The sequence below is a fragment of the Stomoxys calcitrans genome, chromosome 1 (assembly GCF_963082655.1).
Source record: "Stomoxys calcitrans chromosome 1, idStoCalc2.1, whole genome shotgun sequence".
NCBI lineage: Eukaryota > Metazoa > Arthropoda > Insecta > Diptera > Muscidae > Stomoxys > Stomoxys calcitrans.
Genome location: NC_081552.1, coordinates 24,446,953 through 24,472,029, shown reverse-complemented (window position 1 = coordinate 24,472,029; position 25,077 = coordinate 24,446,953). Strand labels below are relative to the sequence as shown.

Here is a 25,077-nt window from a genome sequence, read left to right as displayed (position 1 = left end):
CATTAGGAGGGGAAAACCACCGCTGAAAAATTTTTTCTGATGGTCTCGCCAGGATTCGAACCCAGGCGTTCAGCGTCATAAGCGGACATGCTAACCTCTGCGCTACGGTGGCCTCCAGTCGTAACAGAACACTTCGTGCAAAATTTCAGCCCAATCGGATAACAACTCCCAAGGCAGCCGATTGAACGTACCGGATTGACCCGATGAAGTCCTTCATCGGCAAGGGCTGCCGCCTCAGTGTACGACACACTGCTACAACAGCAGCAACAACTGCGACTTGTAGGGGTTCAAGAAGTCAAGCCTAAAGACCACTTTATAAAGAAGCTATATACAAATCCGAACCGATATGGCACATTTGCAACCCCCAACTACCTACATCAAAAAAAAAAAAACAATATACAGCTAGCTTTACGCGTTTGACCGCTGTCTTGATTTCGACAGACGGTCGGATGAAGGGACGAACAGACGAACGGACGGGTGGTCATGGCTAAATCGACACAAAATTTCGAGACAATCAAGAATATATTTACTGTATTATACCCACACCATCCCATTGTCGTCGGTATCCAATAAAAGTAAAAAAAGTAAAATTTCTCATCTCCAATAAAGGCTGGCACTATGTTGGTATTTTACAGTTGAAAAACATGTTTTTCCAGATTACTTTTTTGAAATACTACAAAAATCCCAATGATAACATGAGTAATGCCTTACTGAATGACATCAGCAATTCCTTTGCTTCAAAATCTATTATCTAAAAAATGTGATCTCGAAAAATATTGATTTTCGTCGTGTAAAGCGAATATAGTACCAACCATAAATTGGGGAGATTCCTTACTGCAGTACACCCCAGTGCAGGTGAATATGGGTTCTATTAAATCACACCTTTTCCAAGAGAAGCCGCCGACATTAAACTAAACTAAGGACTATGCGTTTGCTCAAGAAAATCTATTTTAAAACTATACTCATAAAATTTCCCCTAGAAATTCTCCAATTTTTACTTTTTCACTCATCAAAATTCCTGTACCCCCAAAGAGAAAATTTTTTCCCCGATCACAAAAAAAATTTCCGCTATTTTGACAACATTGAGTATGGCATTCATCGCCTCTCTTGGAGCTCTCTGCAGAGCCCAAATGCCAAACCAGAATTCCATAGGTGAGAATTGGTCGAACCGCTCTAAATATCTAGTGTACTGTCTCTGCCCTAAGACCCCAACTACTTCCTCTCGAATTTTGACAAGAGTAGAGCGCATTTAGTCCCCGTTTGACCCATTCCTTAACGTTTCTTCTCCAACCTAGTTATTGGTAGAAAAATAACGCCCAAGCACTTGGGCTCTAGAGAAAGCTGCAATTCTACTTCTGGGGAAAAGCATCAGCTCAGTATTTCTGGGGATAAAACCCCTCCTAGCAGAGTTCCTCTAGTCCCAATCTTCCAAATCGAACCCAGCCTTTCAGCATCGTATCAACCCAAAAGGGGGATTCTCATGTCCACCATAGCGCCCTGCATGGATTCCACCTTTAAATTATTAAAAGCCAGTTTTTGGTGTAAGCGTGCTGCATACCAGTGAAGGGTCAGGACGTGTCAATTAATTGTTGTTGTTGTACTGAAATTTACTTGTGGAGGTAGCGATCCTCGTACAGCTCCTATAGGTGAGCAGGCTTGTTCCGGTCCATAGGACCGATCGCAGCGGGCACGTTGTTGTTGTGTCAGCCACATTTGCATGAGGAGGTGGTTCATCGTTAAGCTCTTACGATCTCTTACGACCGATCGCAGCGGGAACATGACGGCCATTGGTAATTTAAAGGAGCCAATAACTCGCCTTGTCCTATCGAGCATTATAGGCACTTAGTATATAAAAGTCGGTGCCATTCGCCCTCTCACTGAAACTGTCCACTCGATACTGCTAATTGTACACGACTGCAGTTGCAGCTACTCCGTATGGAGCATTCCACTATCCGCAATCTGTGGACGCGACCGGTAGCTCCCAGCTAAGCTTCTCGCGATAACGAAGAACACCACACAGATTGGAGCTCAATGTTCCAGCCTGTGTGATGCTCATAGTTATCCTTTGCGGGCAGCGGAAACGTGATGTTCATTGGTTATTTTAAGACGCCAATAGCATGTCTTTAGCACTCAGCATGAGCATATAAGCACTTAGTATTTAAACAAGAGCCGGTGCCTCCCGGCCTCTCACTCACAAGAGACTGATTGACCTGCGGTCCATTCTAACTACCTAGATGAGACTGTCTCTGTCCAGAGCCCGGTAAATTTATTGATCACTCTTGTATGCGTCTCGCATAATGTTCCTGACCTAAGTCTCCCAAGAATAAGAGACTGATGTTCCTGTGGTCCTCACCAACCATCTAGAAGAGACTAAATTCGGTTTTGAAATACAGATTTTCGATTTTTTGAGCTTCCTATAGTAATCGATTTATAAAATTTTTTTATAAATCGATTTTAGGTAAACGATTTTAGGGAAAAAATCAATTTATTGTTAAATCTTGTTCACATATATTGTTCCTGACCTAAGTCCTCAACTTCTACATATAGATGTACTACAGGAGTATAGAAGATTTAGTCCCTTCTACACTCTCTTCTCGAAGCTACTTTTCCAACACAATCTTTGGCCAAGAATTAAAACTTGGAATTTACACTTATGGGATGGGTAGGTAGATACATACAGTTGTGTTCAAAATAATAGCAGTTTGCTCCTCTGAAAAACAAAAACAAAATATTATTTTTTTTTTAATATTTTTTGTATGAAGTTTCTTACGTAAAAGGAATTATGAATCGTTTCTCTAAGTTTTAAAACAATAAAATATATAATTAAAGCTACAATATTCAATTTCATTGAATAATTTTCCCCCAAAATTAACTGTTCAAAATAATAGTATTGATACATAACCAACCCAGTACTTTCAAAGAAAATGGAACAAAAGTTGAAAATAACTTCTAAAAATTTTAAAAATTATTTCTGTGCCTAGAGTAGTAAGCTGTTTTTTGATGTCTTCGGCATATCTGTGATGCATGGTGTCCCAGTATGATAATGGCATCTCTTTACAAGGTGATCCGGCATTCCGTTCTCTGAAACATAATTTCAATGTCTCTCCATAAATGCTCAATGGGATTGACGACAGGAGACTGAGCAGGTCACAGCTTAATCGGAACCCCATTGACCTGAAAGCACCCCTTGCCAATTTACTGGTATGTTTGGCGCCCATTTCAGAAGCATATTCCAGCCTGCATAATCTAACATTACTTGCTCCAAAGTTGTAACATATGCATAATGTCTTATATTTCATTATTGGATCTATACCGTTGTCCAGAAAGCTCTCACCAATCAATACTTTTGCTCCACCATGTTTGACGCTAATTTCGTTTACTTTTCGTAGTTTTCGGCTAATTCTCGCCTTTCTTTGGAAAAGTGCTTACTACGTCCCACTATTTACGGAAATTATGGTTTAAAATTTATTCAAAACCATTGCAACAGATTTTTAGCCATTTTCTATATTCAGTTTTTACTTTTGTATTTAATTTTATAACAAATCATTCGTACTCCTATTTTTTTGAACAAGGCGATTTAAAGACCAAACGACAAAATAATCAATGCCACTAAAAATATAATATTTATTATAAGCTTTTATTTGTAATTTTATTTTTTACTAAAATTGTTTTCCGAATACCCTTAATTATATATCACTTAAATTGGATGTTTATATACCAACAAATTTGACTTGTGAAAACATGAAGTGGTAACGCACCTATTATTTTGAACACAGCTGTAGATCTATATATATATATATATATATATATATATATATATATATATATATATATATATATATATATATATACAGATAAAATTCGACAATGCTTTGAGAGCTCATAAAATGTTTGTTTTGCCGATTTAAATGATAATTTAAAGATCAAGCTGAGGACTAAAAATACATTGGTTGGGTTGTGGGTATCCAAAAATCGGTCGGTAAGGGCCTAACTTTGCCGCGTTCGACCTGTTTAAAACAAAAAATCTTCACATCACATCTTTACAGGGTGATCCTGGTCTCACGGCATTCCATAGCTCTACCGCATCTGGCATTCGGTTCTCTGTACCGAAGTTTTAATGGCTCTCCATAAATGTTCAATGCGATTGATGACAGGAGACTGAGCTGGTCACAGCTTAACAAGAACCCCATTGACTTGGAAACCAGCCCTTGCCAATTTACTGGTATGTTTCCGGTCATTATCTTGTTAGAATACCAATTTCAGAAGCATATTCCAGCCCACATAATCTACCATAACTTGCTCCTAAGTTGTCTTATATTTCATTATTGGACCTATACAGTTGTCCAAAAAGCTACAAGCGAATCAATACTTTTGCCTCATTTTGTTTGACCGTCTTTTTTTGTAAATTGTGAAAGGTTAGGTTGGAGGCTACTATGTCGAACTGGATTGCCTATCGGTCTATGAACATCCGAAGTAGAATACCGGCAAGAACACTAGAAAAAAGTTTCCGTTGCCATCACTAGTTAAGGAATACCTGCAGACAGCGCCGAAATTTGTTGGCGCTTTATTCATATCTCTCGATAGGACTCGGCTAAAAGCAAAAACTTTAATCAAACAACCCTTATAATACATAAGAGAAGTCTCCCTCCTGTCTCTTTATGGAAAGAATGCTAATGTTTAAGTCGATCATCAGGGAGTGATATTGTTGTAGAAGCAAGCAGCAAGTACAGCTGTTTATATATATAACCCTGGTATTTGTGAGGAAATTCCTCCGCCATTTCGAACGAAGAAGGTTCGGTTAGGTTATTTCATTCGATACGAAAGCACACTCTATCACGTATGGGTAGAGATGGGCGATGGGTAAATAACCAAAGGTATTTACCCGGTAAATTGGGTAAATATCCGGGTATTTACCCATTTATATCCAAAAGCTGGGTATTTATAATTTTTTGAGATATCTTGGATATAAAAACATTTTTCAAAAAATTGTTCATTGTTTCGTGTTCTTTGTATATAAATCTGATCTTCTGATCTCATAAAATCGGATTTTAGCCGCTATATAGACCGATCTCTAGACTTAAAGTCTTGAGGCAAAAAATTGGAAATTTTTCATCCGATTTCGATTAAATTTGGCACTGTGAGTTCTGGTAGACCCGTAATCTTATCTGTGAAGTGTGGTTCTATATTTGAATATAGCTTCCCTATAGACCGACCACCCGATCTCCCGATATAGGGTATTGAGGCTATAAAAGATCAATTTATTACCCGAATTCGATGAAATTTGGCACAGTGTGGTAGATATGTGCCAAATTTCATCGAATTCGGGTTATAAATTGAATTTTTATAGCCTCAATACCCTATAGTGGGGGATCGGGTGGTCGGTTCTAGGGCAGCTATATCCAAATATAGTCCGATCTGAACCTCACTTCATAGAAATGAATAGGGGCCTACCAGAACTCACTGTGCCAAATTTCATCCAAAAATCGGATGAAAAATTACCAATTTATTGCCTCAAGACTTTAAGTCTGGAGATCGGTGTATATAGCGACTATATGAAACTAAGATCCGACCTTATGAGGACACAGGAGGTCAGGTTTATACACAAAGAATACGAAAACATCAAAAATTAAAAACAGCAAAATTAAAAATACCCAAATAAATACACAAAAAAAGGTATTTATTGGGTATTTGCCCAATAAATGCCCAATCGTTGGATATTCACCCGGTAGAAACCCATTTCTACGTATGGGGCAATTCGGCCTCAGGTTTGACTGCTGTTGTATAGAATTTCAGCACTTTTCTTCAAAACACTACAACTTTTGGTCTATATAAAAACATTCTCCTTCAGTTGCCTGATCTGCGATTAAGATAAATTTTTTTTTAAATCTATCACTATTTTGTATATATAATTTTTGTTTTATTTTTCAATAGATGTTAAGGCTTAAAAGTTTGAGTAAAACTTTAAAAATCACACAACATCTAAACGTTACACGCGCATATATATAAATATATATATATATGCAAATTTAATAATATTTAAGACAGATATCTAGAGATGAATCATCTAAGTTTGTGGCAATTTTTTCTAATGATGTTTTTTCTATATCATAGAAATTTTATTATTATTATTTTTTTATAACATAATTTATAAAACTTCTCTATATAAATTTAATTTATAATTAATTTACACTTCATACAATACTATAAAGACTACACATATTTCAGATTTATTTTTCATTATCTCATCGATATCATCGCCCATTTAAATGTACAAACGAAAAAACTGAAAGAAAAAAAATTATTATGTTATTCAACAAAAAATAAATAATAAAATAAGAGTAAATATAAATAATATAAAAAAATAAAAACAAACAAAATTAGATAAAAAAATTAAGATCACTCAACAAATCTCCTTAAACCCAAATAAATTCCATAAAAAAAAAAAACAAAAACAAAACGAAACGAGTTTTTTAAAACATAGAGAAGAAAATTAAAAAATGATGTTGAAATTTTTCTCAATCCAGCCCCCTCCCCCCATCACGCTCATTAATATGTACCCTCTTTGAAGACATTATTAGCAAAATTGTGTAAGTATTTGAAAGGAACAAATTTTGAAATGAGTCTTAAATAAAGAAAAGCCTTTTTAAAGCATTTCCTTAAGCTTTAGATTAGCTAAAAGAATTAAACTAACACTTATAATAAAAATACCATAAAAACAACAAATCCTTTAAAAAAAAATTACAGCATTAAAGTAAAATAGGTTTTCCATTTTTTTTTTCTTAACTCCAAATATTTTATATTTAAAGAAAAAACATCAAAATTTCAGTTAACCCAACATCCACAATTTCAATGAATTTGGTAATTTTTTATTTTTTGTAATCATCTATAAATTCCTATTATTTATATTGAAATGCCTACATTTTGTTTATTGGCACAACAACCCCCTCCCCCATAATATATAAAATCCATACTAATATTTAAAACACAAATACCACATTTTTAGCAAAATGATTGAAAATCGTCTATATAAGAGAAACATTTTTTGTTAAACTATAAAATAACTCAATATTCGAAAATAACAAAATAACAAAATAAAAAAATAAAAAACAAAAAATTGTAGTTGCAAAACAATATATGTGTTTAAATTGCATAGTGAGGCTAGGCAATGACGGATTATTTGCTTCTTTTTGCCCGAATGGAGAAGTTTGGGCTGCGGGTATCCTGCCTTCAGTATACATACACGGGTGGGTTTAAATGAGAAAGAGGCACCGGATCAAGAGTCTGGGAATCGGGGCGTAGGTCTTCGTTGTCTTGAAGGTGCTGGGGACGATTTCGTATGCGTTAATTCGGCCACGGACAGTCAGGCGATGATGAAGGCTCTGGTCCCAGACTTGTGTCGTCAAGACTGGTGTGAAGATGCAAGGAGCTTCTCCAAACCATGGGGAAGGCTGTCAGGCTTTGCTGGGTTCCGGGCCGACGAGCTGTCCAGTAAGTGTTGTTGTTGAAGCCACACGTTACAGTTATTCGCATCGACTCTTCTTCACTTTTCTTCTGTGTTTTTAGTCTTTTATACTCGCACTCTCACTCTCCCTCTCTGAGATCATTTTGAGCCGTAAATGGTTGTTGTTGTAGCAGTGTGTACCACATTGAGGCGGCAGCCCTTGACAAGGGCTTTCAGATTTGTTTGAGACAGATCCCAAAAATTCCATACTATTGGGTTGCCCATAAGTAATTGTCGGCAATATAGTCGGCGTTGACAAATTTTTTCAACGGCTTGTGTCTCTGTAATTGCATTCTTTTCTGTCAGTTATCAGCTGTTACTTTTAGCTTGCTTTAGAAAAAAAGTGCGCGAAATTTTGTTTACATTTGTTTGGCGTCAATTTTAATATGGGTACCACATGTATTGAAAGAAATTCATTTAACAAACCGAACCAACGCTTGTGATATGCACCTTAAACGCAATGAATTCGATCCGTTTTTAAAACGAATCATAACTGGAGATGAAAAATGGATTGTTTACAACAACGTTAGTCGAAAACGATCATGGTCCAAGCATGGTGAACCAGCTCAAACCACTTCAAAGGCTGATATCCACCAAAAGAAGGTTATGCTGTCTGTTTGGTGGGATTGGAAGGGTGTGGTATATTTTGAGCTGCTTCCAAGGAACCAAACGATTAATTCGGATGTTTACTGTCAACAATTGGACAAATTGAATACAGCCATCAAGGAGAAGCGACCAGAATTGGTCAATCGTAAAGGTATCATATTCCACCAGGACAACGCTAGACCGCACACATCTTTGGTCACTCGCCAAAAACTGAGTGAGCTTGGCTGAGAACTTTTGATGCATCCACCATATAGCCCTGACCTTGCACCATCAGACTACCATTTATTTCGATCTTTGCAGAACTCCTTAAATGGTAAAACTTTCGGCAATGATGAGGCTATAAAATCGCACTTGGTTCAGTTTTTTGCAGATAAAGGCCAGAAGTTCTATAAGCGTGGAATACTAAATTTGCCAGGAAGATGGCAAAAGGTTATCGAACAAAATGGCAATTATATATTTGATTAAAGTTCATTCTAAGTTTTATTAAAAATGCATTTACTTTCTTTTAAAAAATCCGCAATTACTTTTTAGGCAACCCAATAATTTCCCCAAAAAATTCCCAATTATATTCGGGTGTGTGTTACCTTACTTTCACTTTACGAAAACTTTTCACTTTCCCGCTGTCAAAATTAGCTGTTTTGTGATAGCAGGGAAAAGCAATTTTTCGAGCTCCCGTTCGAAAGATGAAAATATGATTTTTCTTGCAAAGCTATATGATTTGGAGATTGTAATGTAAACAAACATTGCTTTAAACCGCAGCAGTGGATGTTTTTTTTTTAAACAAAAACAAAAAGTGAGCTCGTAGTCCTATGTGTCCCGTTATGATACCAATAGTTATACTGACCTCCATCTTGCTTCCTTTCAGAAATAGCCTCGTCTTCTTATCTGGATCTGGACCTGAATCCCATAGGATTTTCGCCGTCCTACCGACCGTTTTGCTGGTCCACAATGTTCGTCGCCCACTCCCTTAACTCGGACTGCGTCGACCCGAAAAGCTTTGGGTTAATCAAGTTTATTGACGGCAGTCCTCTGGTCTTCACCGCCAAATCGTCTGCCCTTTCATTTCCCCTTACTCCGTTATGGCCCGGCATCCAAACGATGCGGATTTTGCCTCCTCAGAGAAGGCGTTAATCACCTTCTTACACTGCAAGTCTGTTCGTGACCTTAGCGTCCTGCTTGTTATTGCCCTTATGGCAATTTTACTGTCGGTTAAGATGTTCACACTCGACGTCCTCGCGTTAGCACCACACCACTTCACGCATTTCATGATCGCCCGGATCTCCGCCTGCAGGACCGTTTTGTGGTCAGGCAGTATAAAACAGATCTCAGTCCCTGGGTTCTCAATGTAAACCCCCAGGACTACTCTGTCCTCTAGCATTGATCCATTCGTGTAACATGATCTTCCAGATGGCAATACTAGGGTTCCGTCAATCCATTACTGTGCCGATGACAGCAGTGCCTCGCACTTGACTTCAAGGTTCACCTCAGGTATCCGAACGGAAACTTCTTCCCTTCCTTGCAGGTTTCCTATCGTCGCCTCGATTATACTGCGATGGTATGAGCTGCTCCCATCCTCAATCTATTCTCCCATCGCCTTAAGTCTCATAGCAGCAGTTGCTGCCTCACGCCTAATCTGTATGTCAATGGGTCAGATATCCCCCATACCCCAATAACACATCTTAAAATCAATATGGGTATCAAATTATCCAAAAAACTCCCCCAAACAAAGATATTGGACGTAAATATCAATATGGGACTCAAATGAAATGTATTCGGGACTAGACTACGAATATAACATAAAAAATGAGATCCATGTAATTGGGGATCGCCCCACCCCCAAATGGGAATATAATTCGATCATAACTAGATGAGCCTCAATTGAAATGTATTTGATAGCAGATTACGAATATGACATTAAACTTTGTGTCCAAGAATCTAGGTGGTGCTTTACTTCCTAAAGCCGCTTCCAAGAGTTCATTTGACCTATTAAAACAATGCGGGATCAAGTGATAGATATTTTTAAGTGGAGAACCTTATTCAAATTTGTGCTCAAGTGACAGATGAAGTGAGGCGCACTATTGTCCAACACCCCCACCAAACGGCTGTATACATCAATTATGACAATATGGGGTTTAATTCAATGTATAAGTTTGTGGACTGCGAATATGAAATCTTTATTCTGCTCATATATCTAGCGGACCACCTCACCCCAAAACAGTTGATCAGTTATAATGACCTAATAGGACCCTGCCGCCATTCCCAAAGTTGTGATGTTCAGTGTGATAGAAGCAGTTGCAAACCTTAACGTTCAGCTGGCCACCATTTTTAGCTCATCGACAAGGAGCCTTCTTTTCCTAGACAAGTTCAGACAACGTGCTGCTGGGCAACACTTTCATGTTCAAAGTTTTACATGGCTTAAGTACTAAGAACTGTCGCCGCCGCACCAAATATAAAGACCGGCAAATTAGTTCTTTACCACTGAGAATAGTTTAATAAGGCAATTTGATTTGATTTTTAAAAAAAGACTAAATTATGACTATGCAACAGGTAGCCATATAGTCAGTTATAGACAACTAACACATGATGATCAATTTTATAGGCGCTAAGCCGCTCCCCTTCGGTCCTCAAAATAATGGAAATTAAAGTACAGGAATTTCGTTGCGGTTGTTTACTGTATTATTTTTTAAATTTCCCACCCTAAGACGAGTCTTAACAATGGGTGTTTTAGGTATTTTAAGTGGCTATCTTTGCCATAGATAAAAATTTATTTAGTAGAGTGCGAATATCTAAGTTTGTGTTAAACTGTTAGAAGGGGAGGCTCAACGAACGTACACAGAATCAGAGCTATTGGAGAGTAGGTTACGTTACAGAGATGACATTTTTCAACGTCTTGAAAGCGAAAGCTCAGTGGAGCATGTTTGATTGAAAATTTAGCTGAAAGATAAGAAGCCGCCTTTTTACAGTCGAGCCCAAGTAGCCGATAAGCACGCATTTTTTTTTTTTTTTTTTTTTTTTTTTTGTTTTGTCACTCGATTTGTTCGCCAAGTCATTGAAAATAGCTGATTTTTAAGAATTAAAATCGGGAAATCGGTTCATATGGGAACTATATCATGTTATGGACCCATTCAGACCATATTTGGCACGTATGTGGAAGGTCATAGTAGATGTCGTTAAAATAATGTTTAGCCAAATCGCATAAGCATTGCGCCCTTTAGAGGCTCAAAGAGTCAAATTAGGAGATCGGTTTATATGGGAGTTGTATCAAGTATTTAAACGGTATGAACCATACTTAGCACAGATGTTGGAAGTCATAACAAAATATCTTATACAAAATTTGAGACAAATCGGAGAAGAATTGCGGCGTTAAGGGGCTCAAGAGGTCAAGATCCAAAATCGGTTTATATGGCAGCTATATCAAAACATAGACCAATATGACCCATTTAAAATCACAACTGACCTACTCTAATAGAAAGTATATGTGCAAAATTTCATGCGCCTAGCTTTATCCCTTCGAAAGTTAGCGTACTTTCGATAGATGGACGGACCGACATGGCTAATTCGACTTAGGATGTCAAGGCGGTTGTTGGGTCTCAGATGAATATTTCGATGCTTTACAAACGTAATGACGAAATTAGTTTATGATGGAGGGTATAACAAGAAAAACAAATTTAGTGGTCTAGGCCGTAAGTTTTTGTACTGATAATGATAATGATTATTATCGCAACTATTATTGAAGGAACACCCAGTGATGATATTTTTGGCATGGGTAAGCCGAAGATGCTTACCAAATGATGACAATGTGATGGGAATCAACAGCGAGCATCTCCAACAACAAATTCAGCGCCATCTATTGGGAGATAGAAATTATTTGAATAGCCAAGCAAACCCGAACAAAGAAAAAGAGCGCGAGAGGTACAGGAGAGTGTGTTCAAAGTTGATCATATGATTTTCTCTACTGTTTTGACAAGTTGTCTGTCCTTCGAATAAATAAAATATTCGAATAAATAAAATATAAATTTGTGTATTTATTTATTAGTTTGTTTATATGTTCCGTATAGACTCAAAAACGGCTGAACCGATTTACACGAAATTTTCACAGATGGTAGAGTTTGGGCCCCCGGATTATTTGATATCCGAAGGGGGAGAGGGTTCGCCCACATAACCCATTTTTCAAAACGCCAAATTTCGGAAATGTGTATACCGATTTGAGTGAAATTTTGAATGCTACCTTATGATACCCTAAAAACACGAAATTGGTATACAATTTTGGGGTCAAATTGCTTAGGGGGACGCCCCATCCCAAACCCCACCCGGACGGACATGTTTACCAATTGGGACAATATCGGTATCAAATGAAAGGTATTAAAGAGTATAGTACGAAATTTGCATACAAATTTCGTCCAAAGTGTTCGGGTTGTCCCTTAACCCCAAAATCCCCCCAGCAGGACTCACCGCTTTTGGGCAATATGGGTATCAAATAAAAATAAAAATTTATTCCTTGGTGTCTGAGGGGCCTCCCCACCCACCTAAACCCAATACCAATTGGGACAATATGGATATCATATGAAAGGTGTTTGGAAGTTGAGTACATCTGTTATAAGAATTTGGTCCAAGGTGTCTACGGGGCCTGCCCAAAACCCCCAAACCCTAAAAAATGAAAAGGTATTTGGGAGTTGACTATGAATATGGTATACATATTTGCGATAAAGTCTGGGACCGGCCTACCCACTAAATACCCATCAATATCAGTAGAATACGAATCTGATATCGAAATGTGGCATCAAGCTTCTGAGGGTCCACCCCTCCCCAAAAAACCTTCCAAATAGGACTTAATTACTGACCATGGCAATATGGGACTCAAATAAAAGGTATTTGAGAGTACGAATCTGATTTCCAAATTCGGGGGCCGCCGGTCGCCAAAGAGGACAAATTTTCGACCATTGCAATATGGGGCTCAAATGAAAGGTCTTTGGGATTAAAGCACGAATTTGATATCAATATTCGAGAAAAGTGTCTATGGGGCCACTCCACCCCCATAACAACACCCAAATAGGACGTATTTGTTGACCATTGCAATATGGGACTAAAATAAGAAGTATTGTATAGTATAACACGAATCTGACATATATTTTCAGAGCCAAGTCACAGAGTGGGCTCCCCACCCCCAAGAACACTTCATAAAACTGTCATGTTTGGCTACTATGGAGATATGAGGCTCAAATAAAAGGTATTTGGGAGTAGATCACGAATCTGATTTCAGCATTAGTCTTGGGGACGTCCCATCCCCATAGCAACCCCCCAAATAGGACGTGTTTGCTTACCATGACAATTTGGGTCTTAAAGAGGGTGGAGCTCGATATTGACAGTTTTTAGGGCCCATACCCCAAACCGGACATATTTGCTGACTTTTGCAATAAGGGGTTTGAATAAAAAGTATTTGAGATTAGAAAACGAATTAGATATCCAATTTTGATGCCAATGGCAATATGGGTTTAAAATGAATTATATTTGAGAGTAGAACTTGATGCTTATAAAGGGTGATTTTTTTGAGGTTAGGATTTTCATGCATTAGTATTTGACAGATCACGTGGGATTTCAGACATGGTGTCAAAGAGAAAGATGCTCAGTATGCTTTGACATTTCATCATGAATAGACTTACTAACGAGCAACGCTTGCAAATCATTGAATTTTATTACCAAAATCAGTGTTCGGTTCGAAATGTGTTCATTCACCGTTCAGCGATGAGGCTCATTTCTGGTTGAATGGCTACGTAAATAAGCAAAATTGCCGCATTTGGAGTGAAGAGCAACCAGAAGCCGTTCAAGAACTGCCCATGCATCCCGAAAAATGCACTGTTTGGTGTGGTTTGTACGCTGGTGGAATCATTGGACCGTATTTTTTCAAAGATGCTGTTGGACGCAACGTTACGGTGAATGAACACATTTCGAACCGAACACTGATTTTGGTAATAAAATTCAATGATTTGCAAGCGTTGCTCGTTAGTAAGTCTATTCATGATGAAATGTCAAAGCATACTGAGCATCTTTCTCTTTGACACCATGTCTGAAATCCCACGTGATCTGTCAAATACTAATGCATGAAAATCCTAACCTCAAAAAAATCACCCTTTATATTTTTAGGGCTGTGTTCGGGGGACCACCCCACTCCCCAAAACACCCATATGTCGGGCATATTTACTGACCGTGTCAATGTGGAGATCAAATGAAAGGTATTAGAGAGTAGAGCACGAAATTGATACCCACTTTCGGGACCAATTTTTTGGGGGTCTATCCCTTCTCAAAACATCACACAAACAGCAATTATTTACTGACCATCACAATATGAGGCTCAAATAAAAGTATTTGGGAGTAAAATATGATATCTATATAGCTTTCATTTGATATCCATATTTTTTCAATCGGTAAATTTGTCCAGCTGGAGGATTTTGTATTAAACTTTTGAATACCTTTTATTTGATACCAATATTACTCAAAGCGGTTAGTGTCCTGTTGGGTGGTGTTTTTTGGGGCGAGGGGCCCCCCGACACTAAGGTTAACATTGTAATGCCAAGTTCGTACTCTGCTCTCAAATACCTTTCATTTGATACCCATATTGCCCAAAGCAGTGAAAGTGTCCTCTTGGAGCCAAACTCTACCATCTGTGAAAATTTCATGAAAATCGGTTAAGACGTTTTTGAGTCTATACAGAACAGACAAACAAACAAACAGAGCGCAACAATTTCATTTATTTATAATAGATGAATTTGTGCTTGTTTGTCAGTTTGTTTGACTCAAAAACGGCTGAACCGATTATCTTGAAATTTTCACAGATTGTGTAAGTTGGTCTGGAAGGAGGGAGGCGAACCCTCCCCCTTACCCCAAAAGTAATATAATGCGCCTGAGGGAATCCATTAAAGGTAGTGCTCGTGAAGCTGTGGAATGTTTATTGGGAAGCTCTGCCAATGTTGAAGCCATAACGAATAATTTAAGGGAAACCTTCGGCAGACCGGAACAACTAATCAAAAGCCAGATTGATAAGGTCCGTAAAATTCCCCCTTTGGTCCATGATAATTTGGAGGCATTAGTAAGTTTCGCCAATAAGACGACAACCATGGCTACGTTCTTAAAAAACGCTCGTGGAGAACATCATCTTTATAATTCATCTTTGTCAAGTGAGCTGGTGGCCAAACTGCCGATTAATCGACAAATGGAATGGGGTGAGAAATGTCTGTTTTTAAAAGAAGCTCCTTCTATTTTAGATTTCAGCCAATGGTTAGAAACTTTACGTCGTGTGGCTGACATCGTCCACAATACCTTGCCATATGTACGAAATGTTTCCACTAATCTTCGCCAAGTCACACAACCAAGCCGAAAGTTCGCATGTGTCGCCGTTAAAAATTGTACTGTCTGAACGTCAGTCGAAAAATGTAAACACTTTCTGGAAATGTCTTGCGACGAAAAAGGGGAAAAAATAAAAATGCTAAAAAGCCTGTTTCTTCTGCCTTAAAAAAGGCCACCAACTTGGCCAATGCAGGTATAAAAAACCATGTGGAAAAAATAAGTGTTCGAAATATCACAACAATTTGCTTGATAACGATGTTGCGGACGCTGACAAGAGCGGTAAGAGCAATATAAATCCAGCACCATCACAACAGCCCGAGCAGAGAAATTGTTATTGCCCATCCGAATATGTAGAAAATTATTTCTACTTATGCTTTTATAGATGACGGTGCAAATGTATCCATGCTCGATAAAACAATTGCCAACGATTTAGATCTTCATGGTAAGCATTAACAATTATCGTTACAGTGGCTGAATGAGCATGGTGTGGCTCAAGACTCCGAAGTTCTCGATGTGACACTTAGTGGAATCGGGGAAGGAGATAAAAGATACACCATTAAAAATGTTTATACGACGTCAGACCTATCTTTGCCAGTACAAAGTTTTAATTTGGAAAGTATTGTAAAATGTGAAACAAATCTTGATGTATCGAAAATAAAATTTGTTAATTACAAAAATGTTCAACCCAAATTAATACTTAGCCTACATCATTGCTTTTTAACACTTCCCTTGGAAGTGCCCCGCTTGTTGTCAGCCGCTGGACCGATCGTAACCTCCACCAGATTGTGCGTCATCATTTATGGACCGACACCAGTAGAGAAAGCCCCACATACAAAACATGTCCTTCATGCCCGAAAACGTATGTTCCCCAATGACACTAAGGAAGATCCCATATGCAAAGGTACTTTGATATAGAGACACTCGGTGTAAAAGTAATTACATCAAAGCCTTTGCCATCAGAGAATAAACGTGCACTACAACTTTTAAACGAATTCTCAAGAAACGTTGATGAACGATACGAGTGCCGACTTCTTGGAAAGAAAATTTGTCCCCATTCCCAGAATCGTATGAAATGGCCCTAAAACGTTTGTATTATGTGGAGAACAAAATGGCCCGCAACAGTGAGTATGCGAGTGCATATCGTTTAAGAATCAATGACTGAAAAGGTTATACCAGAGGTAAACGAGAAGCCCATGAATCAAGACCATGTGTTTTATTTACCGCACTTTGGAGTGCAAAATATAAACAAGAAGGGATTCCGAATTGGTTTCGACCTACACTACGTCGACGATTACGTCGATTGTTTTGACACTGAGGACGAAGCTGTAAGTTTTGTAAAATATGTTATCAAGTTTCATAGTGCTGGTGGATTTGAGCTAAGAAATATCATTTCCAATTCGGAACGGGTGGTGAGATCTTGTGGACAATCGGCCAGCGGAGGAAACAGCGGTGAGTTTTTAAATAAAGGTAATATAGAAAGAATTTTAGGAATACACTGGGTACCAAGTCCAGATGTTTTTTGTTTTCGTATAAATTTCCATAAAGTGGAGAAATCTATTTTAGAATTTACCAAGGATCCCACCAAACGTGAAATGCTTTCACTAAACATGTCAATTTATGACCCATTTGGATTCTTATGCGAATTTATGATTACATCAAAAAATTTAATGCAACGAGTATGGAAGGCAGGTATCGGTTGGGACGAAGAGTTGCCTATTGACATTTAGAGGGATTGGAACCTATGGTTGATGGAATTTGAAAATCAATTCCGGATTCCACCTTTTTATTGCCAAGATTTTTTCAACACCACGGCTGATTTGCATATTTTCACTGATGCCAGCGAAGAGGTAAGTGTGGTGGGAATTAAAGTCGTGTTTGTAACGGATATCATTTGATGCATTTGGCTGTTACATCAGAAGATCCCGACCCATTGACGCCAAACCACTTTTTATTGAGCTGTGCAAATTCAATCCAAACACCAGCGCCATATGAACCTCGTCTAATGTGTCTTCGTAAGCAATGGCGTATTGTGCAAAATTTGAAGAATGGTATATGGCATCAATGGATTCGGGAATATTTGCCGGAGCTAACTTGACGTAGAAAATGGTGTCCTCCTTCTCATCCTGTCAACATTGGAAACCTTGTTTTCATCTGCGACTCAGACATTTCCCGTTCTCAGTGGAAGCGTGGAAGAGTTGTTGAATTGTTTACTGGCAAAGATGGCGTGGCGCGCTCTGCAAGAATCAGCACCAATTCCGGTTTTTATAGAAGGCCAATATCCAAACTTGCCATTTTAGATGTGGATACAGAAGATTTGAGTGGTGAAGCCTTCCCATCCGGGTGGGTGGCAAAGATGGTCACCCCTGAAGTGAGTGGCGAAGATGGTCACCCCTGAAGTGAGTGGCGAAGATGGTCACCCCTAAAGTGGGCAACGCAAAAAGGGTTGGATGTGGTATGAACCGCATCCATTGAACACTAATTATTATTGCAGTCTGATCATACACAGTAAAATTGATAATGTATTTGCAAATTTAGCGTCATTTGTGATAGTATGAAAGCCTTTCAGGCCTTGATTATTTCCTTTTTGCTTGCACAACTTAACTAAACACGTAAGGTTAACCTTTATAACTTGTTAAATTTTTATAAATTTTTACTTTTATTTTATTAGCGAATAAACATCACACAAACATTTGTCATCAATCATTTAAACAATGAATTGTCTTGTTATTTGTCTTGGGTGCCGACAAGGATTGTATTACTACCTTTTGATTGGTAACTTGTTTGGTTTATTCACTGCCGTCAGCCATAAGCAAGGGGGACGCACCCAGTAGCTCCCAGCTGAGCTTCTCGTAATGGCGGTGAATACCCCGGCACGGCCTTGGATATTGAGGTCCAATCTGTGTGGTGTTCATTGCGGTCACGAGAAGCTTAGCTGCGAGCTACCGGGCGCGTCCGGAGGTTGCGGATAGTGGAAAGCTCCATACGGAGTAGCTGATATGGCAGCCGCGGACAATCAGCGGTATTGATTGGAGAATCTCAGTGAGAGGCCGTGCGGCAGCGGCTCTTGCATAAACACTGAGTGCCTATGATAGTTCACATGACAAGGCGCTATCTTGTTCCCGCGGCAACGAGCTTGCTCACCAATAGAAGCTTGGCGAGGATCGCCATCTCCACCTACAGACATGTTGTTACAACAATAACATGGCGAACACCACACAAATCGGAACTGAGTGTTCCAACCCGTGTGGTGCTCATAGTCAACCAATGCCGGGACGTTAAACTATTAAAACGAACTTAGTTTTTCAAGCTACCTACCTAAGCAAGTTTTTTCACCTTTCCTATACAGAAATCGATGGAAATTACAAGAAAATTATTTATTTTACTCGTATCTTTAATTGTTCGTTTTTTACAAGAATAAATTATTAGAAGTAATAGCAAAAAGGCCTACAAACCAATTCTATATTAAAGGAGAAAAGATGAAAAATTACATACAAAAGCCTAGGAAAACTTACACATGTATGACTTTAATAGTAGAAAAGAACTAAAAATTTGGAGAAAATACATAACTTTTAAGGTATTATGTTTTCAAACACTTCTGTTACTCTTAAAGAAAGAAATAGAAAGTATTTCAGAATTTAAGAATACCCTACTTGCTTTCCTTTGTAGCCTTTGTTTTCAACGCTGCAACAACTTACATTTACAAAGACATACATACGTGACAAAAGCTGTAAAGGAAGCCAATTCAAATAAAACTATAAAAAACTATTACAATTAAATGAACAAAATGAAGATGCAACCAAATGGAGCATAATAAAGCAAAAAAGGACAGACTTACAAACACATAATTAATTTCAGTGTATATTGCCCTTAACACAATCTTATCAGACCAGATACATAATCTATTTACTTCAGTAAATAAATACGCTAGAAGAACATTCACACAATTATTGTGTGCATCTTTCATATATATATAAATGTATGCAGTTGCTTTTTTTTAAGGAAAATTAAGCCTATTTTGTATGATTTTACATAATTTCTAAGCTGGAATCACTGTTTTTGGTTACCACCTCGGTCTCGGATGAGCCTGAGCCGGAGCCTACATCATCATTTTTCTCATTATCATCCGATTGACTGTCTTTGTGATGACGTAGGTGGTGGGGAGAAGACGAAGACAGTTGCCAAGCTGGTATAGAAGCAGGTCCACCTACAACGCCAGACACCAGGGGTGAAGCGAATTGTTTACGATTCAATAATAAACCTTTGATAGCCTCCAAATCGCTCTTAAATTGATTAAATTCTCGCATAAATTGTTGGGTTTGATCGCGTTGTTCCCTAGCCAAGGACTCTTTGACTTGGGTCAACTCTGTTTTGACTTCTCCAATGCGAGTATCAACTTTTTGGTCAATATCTGACAAAGCTTCGTCTGTGGTTTTCTTCTTTTTGTTGCCAAATAAAAACGGTTCCAAGAATTTCTATAAAACATAACAAAGTACGCTATTATAGCCAAAAATATTCTGCTTTCATTGCATACATACCTTCCAGAAAGCATATATTGCATATGCCACTCCGCCTAATAGGGCCATTGAATGCAATATCTCTTTGAGACGGCCCAAAGCTGTAGTCCTCATGGGCTGTATGGCAAGTTGAGCATGAGTTTGTGTGGCATTTATGCCCATATTAATTACGGTCGGAGCATTGGGATCTTGTGTAAACACCCCGGCTCTTTCGCAGGCCATCTGTATCTCTTTTTCTGTAAGACCTTTGGACCGTAGAAATTGTTGTTTTTGTACTAGCGTAGTATGGCGTACTTTGGAATTTGTTAAAAAATTAACAGCAGTAGTTATCTATATCCAGATTAAAAATTTATTAGATTAGAGCTGCATAGACAGATAGACATGGGGACATCCAATTGTCATATGAGAAACTTACCAAAGCCTCACGTGGAGCCTCAATACATCCCGCCTCACCACATCCTTCGTTGTTGCCTTGTTCCATGGTATTGTCAAATAACACGGAATCTGTGTTATTTGACATATTTATACTTAATTCTACGGCGAGATTAATTTTAAACCACTTGTAAAATGTAAAGACAAAGAACTAAACGGCACTATTTCTCTTCTTCTTTCGTAATTTGTTTTCTTATATCACTTATCTTTAGTTATTGGATAGGTGTTTGCCTCATTAATTTATTAATTTAATTTCTTTTTTGTTTTTCGGTTTTTATGGCAGTCGATACAGTGAACGAAGCCGGGGCCTTTTCGTAGACGGCGGCGGCGGCTTGGGCAAACAAAGTAGTTGGTATTTTGGTTTGTGAAGGGTTAAGATGCTGCAACAGTAACAAACAAATTAGCATCAATTACAAATAAATATGAATGAAAATAATAAGTTTTTAGATGTAACCTAAAGCTGAGTTTTCTATTCAGCTTTTCAAGCGGAATGTTGTCAAACTCACTATAAAAACAATATTTCTTTCACAACATGCAACTCAATCAATCTGTATGAAATAATAAGGTTTGTGAAAGAATGTGTTGCGCTTATGATCTTGCAATTACAACAACAACATTTGGATAAAAGTGGAAGATGCTGACAAAGGCTTTTGGAAAGTTGTGCTTATTTAACAGTCAGTCAAATTTAACAACAGTCAAAATACTACAAAATCTAATTATTTTTACAGATAAATTTTGCATTTGTCTCTTTTTAAACTGTTTTGTGTTTCATTATATATTAATTACGAAGGGACACTCGTCCCTTTGCTTGAAATTACAAAAACACATGAATTTCAGTACCACCCACATTTGTGTGTGTACGCATGCTCGTAAGCAGCTAATACATTGTTTGATGCCATATTATTTTTTTATATGTAAATGGCAACATTTTGGCTAAAGAAACCCAAAAAAATCAAATGTGGTAACATTGACAAACCACCGAAATAAAGATTTTCGGAAATTTTTCCGTAAAAAAGAACGTAGTATCAGCCTTTATTTGCAAAAAGTTAATTGAATAGAGAAAACAGAAAGTGCAGATAAAAAAACGTGTTTTGGTATGGAAACAAAAACATTTAGCTGCTGTCAAATTCCGCTTCCGGAACAATAAAAATATCCGCGACTATTCCGAAAGCAGAATAGAATAGAAGCCTATTACTGACATCGATTTTTCACACGAACAACTGTCAAAACGCACCCTTCTTACATGTCGCTCTGTCTAAACTATGGCCATTATCTGGTTAGCAGATGATCGGGCAACACTAGTCTGGAGCTCACGTCATTTCTTGTCATATTTTTATTTTTGTTCAAACAGACAAAACAAAAATTATTGTGTAAGCTCAAAAACTTGAACATTTTAACATAAAGTATACTCTAAATGACTGTCTATAATGCAGACATCACAACTGCTAGTCGAATATAATACAAAGGAAAAGATGAGCGAACCATGGCCTGAAAATGCAACTCTCTACCAACCATACGAAGCCGAACAGATACTGTTGCCGGAGAACTCCAGTTGCCTTGCTGTCAAGGCATACCTGAAAATGTGCAATCTCCCGTGTGACGTGAGATCCTGTGCTAATGCTGAGTTTATGTCACCCGGCGGTAGAATGACCAAATTGCCGGTGCTACAAGCGGGAGCTTTTGTTTTCGCAGAATTTGAACCTATCGTAAATTTTGTGGAGCACAAAAGTGGTGCTATTGGCCAATCATTGGACGAAGACGAAAAGGCAGAAATGCGTACCTATGTTTCATTGACAGAAAATATTTTCACCATGGCCGAATATTACATCAGTTTTATGGTGCCACGGGTGTATGAAGAAGTAACCAGTCCACGTAATGGATGTGTTTTTCCTTGGCCCCTAAATAAAATACAAAATTGGTCCAAGCAACGAACAGCGAAGAAACTGCTGAAGGTCTACCAGTGGCACGACATGGAAATCGAAGATGTCATGGACAAAGTGGAGAAATGTTGTGAAACATTAAACATGAAACTAAAAGAACATGAGGGCCCCTACTTTTATGGGGCAGAACCTTGCGAATTGGATGCTATTGTTTTTGGTCATTTGTTTTCAGTACTAACAGTAAATTTGCCAAATATGGCTCTGGCACAAAGCGTACAAAAATTTAAGCCCTTAGTGCAATTTTGTCGTTTTATCGACGACAAATATTTTCAAATGAAGAACACCTTGTAAACGATCGATGCTGTTTTGTATTTTTATGTTATCCAGTCATTATGAAACTAAGTATATTTTATGACATGTGTTCTATTTTTTTGTTTTTTTTTTCTATCCTTTAATGAACAAATTTTTATTGTACCATAGATTTAACTGAGCTACTAATAAATTGTTGACGCGGACGTTTTCTCTTCCGAATTCTACATTTTCATCCACGAAATATAGTTTTAGAGATGGGTACATTAAAGGCCTCCTGCAAAACCAAAACCTAATGTAAGTCTTTAATGCATATTTAGGCATCCATATTTTAGCATGATGTGCGTTACAAGCGTTCGCTCAACATGATATTGGGGTGTATTAGAAAAAAAATATGCCAACAATGGGAAAAAAGTGAAAAAATTTAACAAGAAATTACCAAGAAAAAGCGTAATAAAAGTATAAATATTAAAATTTCCAAAATTTTTAGATAATGGATTCAAAATTAAAAAAATGGATTAAATTAAAAGCACAAATTCAAAAGTAAAATGAAAAATCCAGCAAAATATCTAAGCCTCATCACAGCGGTTAAGTCTTAAATATTTATCTTGCTGTTTCCACGCCTAACATCTTTAATTGAATAAGAATAAATTTTACAATATTTAAAAATGTAAAGAAGTAAAACTTCACCAGACAAACAGCGACAAATAATTAATAATTTTTTGTTAATTTCCTTTTTTCCTAATTTAAGTTATCAGGAAAGTGAAACTAATATTTTCATTTCCGCTCATATAAAAGACTGTGGCAGCCGGTTGTACGCACCGGATTGACCCGATGGAATCCTCATCGGCAAGGGCTGGTGTAACCGGTGCATGGAGTGGGTACATTTCCGATCTTGCCTCACTTCACTACGGGAGTATAGTCATACTGTGCGAACATAGCCAGTAGTGGGTCACAAGCGTCATTGTCGTCGACTTCGGCGTCCTCGTCGTCGGACTATGTGACCCCCCGACCTCTCCCGTACGGCAATTTACGCAACGGCAGGATCCTATCCCTAATATTGCCAGGCCAGTGCCGGGAAGTGTATTGTTCTTACAGTTAAACTACAACGGACTTCGTGGCAGGATCGATGAGATCGTGGACTTTATGAGTCGGAAGAGCATATTGGTCGCAGCGATCCAGGAGACAAAGCTGACAAACACCTGCAGCTTGCACAGTTGTCACGGTTACAATGTGCTACGTAATGATCGCTCAAGGAATTGAGGTGGGGGATTGGCCTTCGTTATACACCATTCCGTGCAGTATAGACCTATCTCGCCTGCGCTTGACGCTAGTGACCCCTACATGGAATGCATGGGGATAGCAGTCAGGTCTGGTACTGCCGAGATAGAGATATACAACGTGTATATACCGCCGGTTGGTAGCTGTGTCCCGATTAATGGCCAGACTTACAACCCCGACATAAGTGGGTTGCTATCTGGCCATAATCGTCTGGTTCTAGGGGACTTTAATGCGCATCACACGTCATGGCATTCTCCCCCAGGTAACGACCAGTGTGGCATAGCTTTGGTAGAGCAGATTGATAGCTCCACGTTTTTCAGGGTGAATGAGGATGCCCCCACTCGCCAGACATTTCAATTGTACCTCTGATCTCCTGAGTGACGTATTCGGCAAGCCGTCATCTCTTTGGGGTCAGACCACCTCCTCATAATTCTCACCATCGACCGACCACCCGACTTCATAACCTCTGAGCGCTGGACGTTTATCAATTATAAGAAGGCCGATTGGACTGGCTTCAGAGAGTATACCAATCGCCGCTTCAGTGAACTGCCACCCCCCTCTGATGTGCTTGTGGCCGAGAGTAAATTTCGAGACATCATTAACGCAACAGCCGCTCGCTTTATACCAGCCGGACTAATACCCCAAGTGCGGCCCAATTTCCCTTCGCAAGCAGTGGTACTCGCAGACGAGCGTGATGAAATTCGTGCTGTGGACCCCGCTAAACCCCTAAATAAGCAGCGAGCTGAATCTGGAAATAAACAGGGTAGTCAACGAACAAAAGCGGAATTTGTGGCTGGAACACTTGGAGCAATGTAACTTAGGCACCGGTGTAGGCAAACGGTGGGCCACAGTTAAGTCACTCTCGAACCCCTGTAGACGGCATGACAGGACCTCAGTCACTTTTGGCGAGATAACCGTGACTGATCCGAAGAGATGCGCCAGGTTGTTCAACCGTCAATTTATTGTGCATCCCGAGAGAGACAGGGCAAGGGGGAGAGCCATTCGCCGTATTCGTGGTCTCCGAGCCGATGAACAGCCATCACGTGGCGCCAAATCTTCTAAGGCGTTGGGCCCCGACGGAGTCTCTACATTGATGTTGAAGTATCTGGATTCACCTCGAGTTGAGTACCTTACCACTGTCCTCAACCTGTCATTGAACACTCTTATAGTTCCCGATGTCTGGAAAATGGGCAGAGTGATCCCGCTACTGAAG

General features: G+C 38.7%; 2 protein-coding genes across 2 annotated transcripts; one reads left to right on the top strand and one right to left on the bottom strand.

The window, feature by feature from the left end:
* Nucleotides 1–19,279: 19,279 nt before the first annotated feature.
* On the bottom strand, nucleotides 19,280–20,704 carry LOC106082086 (peroxisomal membrane protein PEX14). Its single transcript, XM_013244408.2, has 3 exons — nucleotides 20,378–20,704; nucleotides 19,984–20,292; nucleotides 19,280–19,920 (listed from the first exon to the last, which is right to left on the bottom strand). Exons 1-3 carry the CDS (start codon nucleotides 20,480–20,482, stop codon nucleotides 19,474–19,476), a joined length of 861 nt encoding a protein of 286 aa, XP_013099862.1. The 5' UTR covers nucleotides 20,483–20,704; the 3' UTR covers nucleotides 19,280–19,473.
* Nucleotides 20,705–21,397: 693 nt separating this feature from the next.
* LOC106082085 (metaxin-2) lies at nucleotides 21,398–22,805 on the top strand. Its single transcript, XM_013244407.2, has 2 exons — nucleotides 21,398–21,764; nucleotides 21,828–22,805. Exons 1-2 carry the CDS (start codon nucleotides 21,657–21,659, stop codon nucleotides 22,623–22,625), a joined length of 906 nt encoding a protein of 301 aa, XP_013099861.2. The 5' UTR covers nucleotides 21,398–21,656; the 3' UTR covers nucleotides 22,626–22,805.
* The last annotated feature ends 2,272 nt before the right edge of the window (nucleotides 22,806–25,077 follow it).